Genomic DNA, 12,149 nt, shown 5'->3' with positions numbered 1-12,149 from the left:
GCTATGGGGAATGCCCGGTGAACGTCATTTGACAGCGTGTGTAGTGTCAACAGTAAAATTCTGAGGCGGGGGTGTTATGGTGTGGTCGTGTTTTTCATGGAAGGGGCTTGCTTCCCATGTTGTTTTGCGTGGCACTACCACATCAGAGGCCTACATTGATGTTTTAAGCACCTTCGTGCTTCCCACTGTTGAAGAGCAATTCGGGGATGGCGAATACATGTTTCAGCACGATCGAGCTCCTGTTGATAATGCATGGACTGTGGTGGAGTGGTTAAACGACAATAACATCCCTGTAGCAGACTGGCCTGATCTGAATCTTACAGAACACCTTTGGGATGTTTTGGGGCGCCAACTTCGTACCAGGCCTCACCGACCGACATGGATACCTCTCCTCAATGCAGCACTCGGTGGTGAATGGGCTGCCATTCCCCGAGAAACCTTCCAGCACCTGATAGAGCGTATGCCTTCGAGAATGGAAGCTGTCCTCAAGGCTAAGGGTGGGGCAACTCCATATTGGATTGCACCATTACCTATGGAGGGCAGCAGGAACTTGTAAGTCATTTTCAGCTGGGTATTCGGATACTTTTGAGAACATTGTGTATGTCCATAATGTTATGAAGAAAGAACTGAGAGCCGGCCGGAGTGGCCGTGCGGTTCTGGGCGCTACAGTCTGGAACCGGGCGACCGCTACGGTCGCAGATTCGAATCCTGCCTCGGGCATGGATGTGTGTGACGTCCTTAGGTTAGTTAGGTTTAATAATTTCTAAGTTCTAGGAGACTGATGACCTCAAACGTTGAGTCGTATACTGCTCAGAGCCATTTGAACCATTTGAGCCAAAGAACTGAGGATTGATGGTGAGTTACATTGAGTGGCAAATGTGAGTGGAGTTGAGTACTACGAGCAGAACGGTCCGTTGTCATTAGCGACAGTAAGATATGTATTTTCAATGGAGCGGCGGCACCAGGGTTCCTACAACATCCGTGTCCGGTAAGAAGCTGCAGCCCGCACATCTCTTCAGTTACACTGTCGACTCTCAACAGACATTTCTTGGGTGTTGAGCATCAATACCAACAGACACTTATAGACAAATATTATTAAAGTGTGTTATATACTGTGCTTTATCCACCGCAGTTCATTTGCATGTTTAAATATGACTGCTGAGCACTGCACCAGTTTGGTGAACATACGAATCGATACTACAGGATCTGATAGTCTGCATTTAAGAAATAGTTTGCCGCATTCTCTGCGGCAGCAGCTGCGTTTCATTGACAAAACCCTTACATAGGTACCACATCAGCATATTCAACATTCGTAAATACGTGGAGCATGCGTCAGCAATACACTATAAATGGCCAACAGATCACAACCATGGGTGACAAACTCACTAATGTAAAGTCAAACACAACTTCACAACTTGGTATTATAAACAAAAATAGCAACCGATAACTAAACCCTTATCAACAGGAGTACTAACACACAAGATGAGAAATAGACTTTATAAGCAGCTGTGTCTATGTAACCACAAAAAACTGCTTATGTGTTATTAGAGGGTTACTTCGTACTAATCTGTACTACAACCCCGTAAAAAAATTTACCATTTCTTCTGAGTCACCGTATGCAAAACCACATGGAGTATTTGCTTGCAAGTAGTGACTGAATGTTTTGAAAATGAGAGTTATTGTGCCTCCTCTGAAGATCACCTAACCGCAGGCCTTATAAATTACACCTCTATCCACACTAAGTGATATGTGTGGGCCGCCAAAGCATTTCTCGTCAACCTGGATTACATGTGGTGACACGACAGGTAGTGAAGCCCATGGCATCGACGCTGTCATCAGAACTATACACTACGGGACATGTGTCTTGGATTCAGCTCTTCATAAGTGTATAAGTGTATAAGTGCTGTACCCTAGGAGTTATGCTCTCCTGCAGCACAACCAGGTCTGACGGGTTGCCTAGCTGGCAGTTGTCATCTGCATTGCAACTACAACATGTGTATGGCCCAACTTGATGAAGGTGTCTCTCGGACAGAAAGAACGTATATTCTTGCGCTATTCCCTTATTCTAGTCACTCATACGAAAATAGTGTGGACCAAGTAACTTTCCTCTCGACTGGTATACAGAAAGATGCATGTCTCCATGTCACAACGCGAACTACATAGATTGTGCATTGAATAAATGTAGTGACTTTTATTAGTACTGTAATTAGAAGCTACGTAGACATCTTAGCCATCGTACTTTTGCTAGGGGCCTGAACACTGCAGAAATGTTGTGTCTCTTCAGGGGCCAGCTGATCTTTACCGATAACGTGTGACGGAAAGGAAAAACAACGCTAATTTCTTTTTCTTTTCTTCGGTGGTGTTTTTCCTGCATCTCTCACCATAAATGGTTTGTGATACCTGGCCGTGACTGTAGCCGTATTCCTCGAAGACTTTCCGGAGGTGTCCTAGTTCCAGTGACAGTTTTTCAGCGTCTGAGACGACTTTAGTACCGTGGACGATGGTGTTCACAACGGCACGTTTTGGTGATGGATAATAGTGACAGAGCGTGCTGATAGCGACCCACGTGTGTACGTTTCCTGTACACACTGTGCCCGAAGTGTCCATTGGTTTCCGGTGAAGGAGAACGTCAAGGAAGGGCAATACACTCTCTACCTCTAGTCCCATGGTAAACATAATGTGGTCGTTAATGCCGTCAGGTTTCTAGGAATTATTCCTTTTCAAAAGCAACGTCTCCAAATTTCTCCACACAAGTTTGGCTACAGATGGAGCTAAGGACTTCCCAACACCACGCCGTTTAACTGGTAGAAATATCGACCGCCGTATAGAAAATAAGATTATGTCAACGTGCGTTTAAACAGCCCCACAGCTGTACTATCAAATAACTGGGAGAGAAGATCTATGTAGTCATGGACAGGAACATCCGTTAATAGGGAGGCCATATCAAAACTGACTCTTACATCACGAGAACCAGGACACAAATGTTCAACTCAGTTAATAAAAGCGTCGGTGTTCTTGATGTGAAGTACACAGCGACCCACATGCGGCATAAAAAACTGGCCAGATATTTTGGCAGTGTGTAAGCTGGTGACCCAACAGTGCTCACAATAGGCCGTAGGGGAGAACCCATTTTGTGGAATGTTTGGGATCCCATAAAACTAAGGATGTCTCGGCGCGTGAGGGAGGTAATTGTTAATAACAGCCTCTTTCAATGATGACGATTTTAGGAGTTCTGTCATCTTCATCCTTATTCTTCACGTCGCGCAGCCGTTTCCGGTAGAAACCCTCCCCGAGAATCAACTGAATTATAGCGTCGAGGTCAACTTTTTTTAATTTAAGGATGCATTGCCCTTGTCAGCTGGCAGAACTACTATGAGGAAGTCGTGCGGGAGTGCGTGAAGTCCTTTGCGTTCTGCCCTAGTCGTGTTACATGGCAGTGGCTTAAATTTTGAAGTAATCCGGCTGGTTTCGCGACTAATTTCATCTGCACTCTCACCAGGCCTCTGGTGGATTGCTTTCCAACCCCACTTACAGTGCCACAGGTAAGGATACCTCGAGGCTTTGGGAGTCATTTACCACTTGACAATGGCAGAAGACAGCTCAGTCGAAAGCTTGAGGGATTTTAACAAATTGATGCGGATGGAAGCCCGAGAGGTATTTAATTACGCATGCATTCATACGTGTCCCATAAATTTTGGATGGGATTCATGTCGGGTGGTCTGGGTAGCCGTATCATTCGCTCCAATTGTTCAGAACGTTCTTCAAACCAGTCGCGAACGGTTGTTGCCCACATACATGGCGCAGTGTCATCCATGGAAACCCCGTCGTTGTTTGGGAGAATGAAGTCCATGAGTGGCTGAAAATTGTCTCCAAGTAGCTAAACATTATCATTTCCAGTCAATGATCGGTTCAACTGAACCAAAGGACTAAGGCATTCCATGTAAATACAGCGCACACCATTACGCAGCCGCCAGCAGCTTTCATAGTGATTCGATGACAACTTGGGTACATGGCTTCGTAGGATCTGTACCACACCTGAACCCTGCCATCAGCTCTTACCAACTGCAATGGGGAATCATTTGACCAGCCCTCTATTTTCCAGTCGTCTGGGGTCCAACCGATATGGTCACGAACCCAGGAGAGGCGCTGTCTGCGATGTCGTGCTCTTAACAAGTGCACTCGAGTCAGTCGTCTGCTGCCATATTCCAACAACGCGATTTCCCCACACTGCCCCAACGATTACGTTCATCGTACGTCCCACATTGATTTTCGCCGCTATTTCACGCAGTGTTTCTTTCTATTAGCATTGACAACTCTATGTAAGCACCGCTGCTCTCGGTCGTTAAGTGATGACCGTCATTCACTGTGTTGCCGGTAGTGAGAGGTAATGCCTGAATTTTGGTATTTATGGCATACTACTGACACTCTGGACCTTGAAAAATCTAATTCCCCGACGATTTCCCAAATGGAACGTCTCATACGTCTGGCTCCAACTACAAAATGGCTCAACATCTGAGGTCATCAGTCCCCTAAAACGTAGAACTACTTAAAGCTAACTAACCTAAGGACATCACACACGTCCATGCCTGAGGCAGGATTCGAACCTGCGACCGTAGCGGTCGCGCGGTTCCAGACTGAAGCGCCTAGAACCGCTCCGCCACATCGGCCGGCGCTCCAACTGCCATACACCGTTCGAAGACTGTTGATTCCTTTCGTGGTGCCATAATCACGTCGGAAATATTTTCATGTGAATCATCTGAGTACAAATGACAGCATATCCAACGAATTGCCCTTTTATACCTTGTGTACGTCATACTACCGCCAACTGTATAAGAGCAATCGTTGTCACGTGACTTTTGTCACCTCAGTGTACATTCTCTTGACTTCGGCCATCGTCAGTTATTCTGCTGCAACAAAACAGCAGAGCTCATGTGCGAAATGTAGTGTCTCCTCAAATTAATTCCCTCGTTATCGCCTGATGTAATTTGACAAAATTCCACTACAGTTGTTTTCGTTTCGTTTATGCTCACCTGCTACCCTCTTTCCAAGGCAGTGTCCATTCCCTTCAAATGCAGTTACAGTTCCTTTGCCACGTCTGAGAGATTTAGAATATCATCGACGAATTTCAAAATTTTAAGTCCTCCCCCCTGAAGTTTTATTTCCTTTCCAAATTTCTCCTTGGGCTTCTGTACTGCTTACCCACTGTACGGATTGAATAGCACTCGGGTTAAGCTACAATCTTGTCTCGCTCCTATTTCAACAACTACTTTCTTCGACTCTTAAACGCACATCACGAAATATCTCTACTACTAACGCGCCTCTGTAAACAATGTACTAAACATGTTCTCTGTTTCATTACTTTAAAAACTTTGAAAAATGAGCGTGTGTCAAACGAGATTCACTGCGCATTTTTCAGTCTCAGAATTGATAGTACTACACTTTTAATACAAACAGACCATAATTTATAAAATGTCGATAACGGCTTATATGATGTGCAAAATTTATTACGATGAAAGTTTATCTTGCTACGATATCTCTTGTTCCAGCTGTTACATTCAGCTTCATATGTTGTGACATGTACTAATGATGGCATACAATAAAATACTGTTGTGTTTTGTGCTCCGTACAGAACATTTCCGCGGAGGGAAATTACATGCTACGACACGAGCGTCCATGTATTCCAACTCCCAAGCTACATGTGATTTATGAAGTGTTTGAGCCGGAAACTGATGTAGCAAGTTTAGAAAAAATAATGGAGTACACATTGCTTGTTTACAATTAATTTGAATAGCTCACAGGAAGAATAATATGTAGAGAGGAACGTATTGAATGCTGTGGAAGCGTGAAAAGAAAGAGTGCTACCGTAAAATGAATGGTACAATCAAAAATCATGTGGTCCACCTGCACACATTCATTATAATGTCTCGAATAAACTAATGAGGTTGGCGAGTTGGTAAGTCCCTCATTACCTAAGAAATTATTATTTCTGTGATAATAGCGGTACATAAAAGAGATAATATGTTATGTCTGTCGTAATTTCAAATCTGTGCTCCTGGTCGTATTGAAATACACTGATGTGTAAAACTTGATATTGAAAGTAACATTCACTTAATGTGTCACTACCGAGTAATATAGGTCGATGGAACTTGGACCATACATAGAAAGAACTCTTACTGTATAGTGCAGGATGTAGGACCCTAACTGAAAGAAATACGCAATGAGACTAACAGAAATGGTACTTTCATTGCACGACAATAGTTACACTGAAATCACCGTGATTTGTGATTGTCCCCTAAACATTACAGAAGGCAGGACATATGGTTCTTAATACGATGTGTGGTCGCCACTGCCGACTGTGTTTGCTCTGGAACCACAAACTTGATAAGGAGTTCTTGTGGTAGGCACGATCCATTCCTCCACCAGTGTGGTTGACAACTGCGGGATGGTCATTGGTGCATGTGCGTGTGCCGACCGTTGTGGCAGAGCGGTTCTAGGCTCTTCAGTCCGGAACTGTTCGACTGCTACGGTCACAGGTTCGAATCCTGCCTCGAGCATGGATGTGTGTGATGTTCTTACGTTAGTCGGGTTAAAGTAGTTCTAAGTTCTAGGGGACTGATGACCTCAGATGTTAAGTCCCATAGTGGTCAGAACTATTTGAATCATGTGCACGTGCTGAAATAGGTCTTCCCAACGCACCCTACGGGTGCTATATGGGATTTATGACGGGGGTACGGGCTGGCCAGTCCATTCTCCGAATATCCTCTCAATCCATAAGCTTCTCTACCTGCACTGTTTGATTTGGTGGCACAGTCATTCATAAAAATGCAGTCAGGGCCTAATGCATCACTGAAGAGGCGCAGCATGCACAAAGGCTACAGTGTCAAAAAGGTTTTGACCGGTGAGTGTACCGTCTTCCAAGATTTGGTTAACCAGTGCACCCATGCAACATTATGCGGCCCTATACCGTAACACGAAGACCACCAGAACGATCATGTACAACACTGCGTTACGTGTTCCCACCTGTCACCGTATGTGGATACATCAATGTGAGACTGTACTCAGTCCGTACGTGGCTCTTTCCAGGGCAGCATTTGGTCCTGACTGCATTTCTGTGGATGACAAAGCGGGACGTCATCGAACACCAGAAGTAGAGAAGCTCTAGGAACTGGCCTTTCCCCCGACGCAAATCCCATCGACGGCGTGTGGGATGCACTGGGGGACGTATTGCTGCACGTACGAATGTTCCAAAAAATATGGAACAGTTGTCAGTACGCTCTGCCACAAGAAATTATTACCAACATTGTGGAAAATGTCGCAGAGTATGCGTTTTTGCCTCTGATGACCACACAACCTGTTAAGAACAATGTCCTGCATTTAGTAATGTCAAGTTGTTGTTGTTGTGGTCTTTAGTCCTGAGACTGGTTTGATGCAGCTCTCCATGCTACTCTATCCTGTGCAATCTTCTTCATCTCCCAGTACCTACTGCAACCTACATCCTCCTGAATCTGCTTAGTGTATTCATCTCTTGGTCTCCCTCTACGATTTTTACCCTCCACGCTGCCCTCAAGTACAAAATTGGTGATCCCTTGATGCCTTAGAACATGTCTTACCAACCGATCCCTTCTTCTAGTCAAGTTGTGCCACAAACTCCTTTTCTCCCCAATTTTTCCTTATTAGTTATGTCATCTACCCATCTAATCTTCAGCATTCTTCTGTAGCACAACATTTCGAAAGCTTCTATTCTCTTCCTGTCCAAACTATTTATCGTCCACTTTTCACTTCCATACATGGCTACACTCTATACAAATACTTTCAGAAACGATTTCCTGACGCTTACATCTATACTCGATGTTAACAAATTTCTCTTATTCAGAAATGCTTTCCCTCCCATTGCCAGTCTACATTTTATATCTTCTCTATTTCGACCATCATCAGTTATTTTGCTCCCCAAATAGCAAAACTCATTTACTACCTTATGTGTCTCATTTCCTAATCTAATTCCCTCAGCATTATCCTCGTTTCGCGTTTGTTGATGTTCATCTTATATCCTTCTTTCAAGAGATTGTCCATTCCGCTCAACTGCAAGTCCTTTGCTGTCTCTGACTGAATTACAATGTCATCCGTGAACCTCAAAGTTTTTATTTATTCTCCATGGATTTGAATACCTACTCCGAATTTTTCTTTTGTTTCCTTTACTGCTTGCTCAATATACAGATTGAATAACATCGGGGATAGGCTACAACCCTGTCTCACTCCCTTCCCAACCACTGCTTCCCTTTCACGTACCTCGACTCTTATAACTGCCACCTGGTTTCTGTACAAATTGTGAATAGCATTTCGCTCTCTGTATTTTCCCCCTGCCACCTTCAGAATTTGAAGGAGAGTATTCCAATCAACATTGTCAAAAGCTTTCTCTAAATCTACAAATGCTAGAAACGTAGGTTTGCCTGCCCTTAATCTATTTTCTAAGATAAGTCGTAGGGTCAGTATTGCCTCATGTGTTCCAACATATCTACGGAATCTCAACATCATAAATAGCGGTGACTCCAAAGCTGTCTTTGAACGAAAGTGTGTTTTATGGTCGTCTCATAGCATATTACCTTCACTTACCTTTGTTCATACTGTAGCAGTTCCTTCTACGGGTGGCACATGATTTATCGAGGTACATTACTTTGCAGTGACACATGATGGGAAAGTTACTTTCATCCTTGAATTTTACGCACTAATGTACTAAATTTGTTACTATACACTGCGCAAAAAATACTAATTCGTAAACAGTGTTGTTACTCGAATGGTGTCATAAAATTACTGTAGAATGGTGAGAATGGGACGGATACTTACAGGTAGCGCAGTTTGTTGAGGCCGTCAAACACGCCATTCTGCAGTCGCCAGATGTGGTTGTTGTTGAGTAACCTGCAACATGGGATTACATTCTCAAGACAACGACAAGAAGAACGTTCTCTGTTTGGCAGCAAACATTTCATGAAAAGGAGTTCAATGACCGCACACAGTGAAATGTCTTGATCATGTTGCCCTAAGCAACAGGATGCTTCTAATTGAATGTGGAAGTATCAGACATGTGGGCGTCGCCAGTTGAGCTCTATAATTGTGTGTCAGATTAAAAACAGATGGCCCGTTTTGTTTTTCGCGCTACTTTAAGGGCAAGATATGGGTTGCAGTCTAGGAAGCCTTCAAACACAACAGTGCCTGCATTCTTAAAAGAAACGAATGAGGTGGAGAAGAGGTTAATTCTTTGAAACATATATCTTATGAAACTGCCTGGCAGATTAAAACTGTGTTCCGGACCGAGACTCGAACTCGGGACCTTTGCCTTTAACGGGTAAGTGCTCTACCATCTGAGCTACCCAATCACGACTCACAGCCCGTCCTCACAGCTTTAATTCCGGCAGTACCACGTATCCTACCTTCCTGCAAGGTTCTCAGGAAAGCTTCTGTGAAGTTAGGAAGGTAGGAGACGAGGTACTGGCGGAATTAAAGCTGGGAGGATGGGGCGTGAGTCGTGCTTGGGTAGCTCAGTTGGTAGACAGCCGGCACGGTAGCTCAGCGTGTTCGGTCAGAGGGCTTAGCTACCCTCTGTATTAAAAAAAAACTTAGTGAACGGATCAACGAACAACCAGAACAAGTGTCATTGGACATCCGTCACGAACAAAGTCAATGAACAATGTAGAACAAAACGAGACTTGAAAAGAAAGTTGGTAGAGCAGTTGCCCGCGAAAAACAAAGGTCCCGAGTATGAGTCTCGATCCGGTACACAGTTTTAATCTGCCAGGAAGTCTCAAATCAGCGCACACTCCGCTGTAGAGTGAAAATTTCATTCTAGAAACATATATTTTATACTTGGAGGAGTGTATGAGTAATGTATGGTAGAAACTAAACTAACATTTCATTCCTAATATTAATTTTACTCGTTTGCACATAGGTTTCACTGAGGGTGAAACTCCACCCACAAACTTTCGATGTTGATAGTATGGACCAAAACAAGAAAAAATATCCAGTAAAGATGCACTGTAAAGTACATATCTTAAAACCTATAAGCACTTGTTTATCTTCGCTTCAGATAAGAACATCTCTTGTACTGAATAAGTGCTCAAAGTTCTGCTGATATGCATTTCAGAGCCCATATTTACTGGAAAATTTTTTCTTGTTTTGCTCCATATTAACTTCTCGCAAAATACAGAAAGCAAATAGTATGCAGTAGATCAGATGTCTTTCATGATAAACAAGATGAACAAATGCTCATAGCTCCTAAGGTATTAATTTAGGGCCCATATTTAATATACAGTTGTTTCTTGTTTTGATCCATACTATCTCCTCTGAAAGTTTGTCGGTGGGATTCTGGTTCACTCTTATATCCATTACCTCTGTACAGCTTACGGGCAAAGGGACGGATGCAAATGAGTTTATGTGGAATTAACTAGAATTATATTACAGAATGAAATTGTATAAGGATAAATTGTATTTTCCTTGCTCTGTTAATTGATATATAATACACGGAAAACAATGAAAAATATTTATATTTTGTATTATTTTGTGAATAAAGGCTACTTTTTGTACTTTCACATACAGAACAGCACCTTGCGTTCTGAAGACATCGGCTTAGTTGGCAATTGACTTGCCTCGGTGCTTGACTCTGCAGACCGACGAACAGTCTTTCACTCTGGTTGACATTTAGAATATTGCCGACGGGTTCACGCAGTTTGTGCCTCTCTATCTCCACTGTTTCCCAGTGTAATTTGTTACATACCAGAGATGTGCAGTCAGACATGAGTCTTACAAGAATTCTTTTTCTAAATGTCTTGATGTCCAGTCTCTTAGACGCCTCATGTTCGTTCCATATGAACTTCATTGTTTATGCTACAACAAATCATAAGAAATATGTTTTTACCTCTTTGATCTTTCTGATATCAATTCGTAACTGGTAAAATTTATCTGTGTTGGAAAAGTGCTTCCATTCTCTTCATTTGAACAAGTAAGCCAGTTGCAAGTTCGATACTGAAGGAGAGTTTAACACAGGACGCAAACTTCTGGCTGTCTTCTGTTATGCAAACAATGCACATTGTGAAATAATCCAAGTCCGTCAACAACAGCAATGTCAGCTGTACTGCAGCCACAATAAAAAACAATTGTTTAACGTCACAGTGTATTTCATCAACAAGAGGGTAGCCGTCACCTAAATTGTAAGTATAAAGTCTAAAGCTTTAATTTCTCAATAGGTGGCGGTAGCGACAAGTGTTGGTGCACGTGATCGGTGGTAAGTGTCACACAATGAGCTCACGCATTTGTAAACAAAATTCCATCAAAGTATTAGTCGATTTGTAAATACATCATCAAGTAATTACATCATCAACTTGCGAGTCCAGTTCTCGTCTTTTATGGGCAGTTTTAATTTTCTGCTTTAACATGAAGAAATTTGCGGACGAATGAATCAAATAATGGATAGGTGGTGTGAAATAAAACAAAGTATGTTACGGTGTTGTTCTGCACTCCCAGCCCCAAGAACCCAATTACATTGCCAAGAAAATTATACATTGATGACATTATATAAAATGTAATGTTCCAATACCTTTTCTAAGCGAAAATTCCACGTTTGAAATTTTTCCCTGGTCTCTGCGGAAATAAAACGTGTCTGCCAGTGCTCTGACTGGCTTGTTTCATATGATACCAACTCCCACTACTCTGATTCAAATAATGGATATAGAACACTAGAAGTTACAGAAAGCCGGCCGAAGTGGCCGTGCGGTTAAAGGCGCTGCAGTCTGGAACCGCAAGACCGCTACGGTCGCAGGTTCGAATCCTGCCTCGGGCATGGATGTTTGTGATGTCCTTAGGTTAGTTAGGTTTAACTAGTTCTAAGTTCTAGGGGACTAATGACCTCAGCAGTTGAGTCCCATAGTGCTCAGAGCCATTTGAACCATTTTGAAGTTACAGAAATTATTGTATAACACCAGGAGCTCGTACGTCCTGCATACTATTTCCTGATTGTAATTTATATACACCTCCTGGTAGAGACACAGCATGAGCAGTTCTTCAATGCTTTCGCTTGTAAATGTGTTTTCGATTGATAGCTAAACTTGTGGCACCACACAGGCACGGAGAAGAGTCCTGGAGAAAACGTTCTGTCAGTCGCA

General features: G+C 43.0%; 1 protein-coding gene across 1 annotated transcript in view; it reads right to left on the bottom strand.

Moving 5' to 3' along the window:
• Window positions 1-12,149, bottom strand: part of LOC126481949 (probable oxidoreductase PXDNL) — a 108,369-nt gene that overhangs the window by 77,171 nt on the left and 19,049 nt on the right. Inside the window, exon 3 of the mRNA XM_050105908.1 lies at window positions 8,842-8,913. Coding sequence (XP_049961865.1) covers window positions 8,842-8,913 — 72 coding nt within the window. The remainder of the gene's footprint in view (window positions 1-8,841; window positions 8,914-12,149) is intronic.

The sequence above is a fragment of the Schistocerca serialis genome, chromosome 5 (genome assembly GCF_023864345.2).
Source record: "Schistocerca serialis cubense isolate TAMUIC-IGC-003099 chromosome 5, iqSchSeri2.2, whole genome shotgun sequence".
NCBI classification, from domain to species: Eukaryota; Metazoa; Arthropoda; class Insecta; order Orthoptera; family Acrididae; genus Schistocerca; species Schistocerca serialis.
The sequence above is the reverse complement of the archived record's forward strand: the minus strand, read 5'-3'. Positions and strand labels throughout refer to the sequence as shown.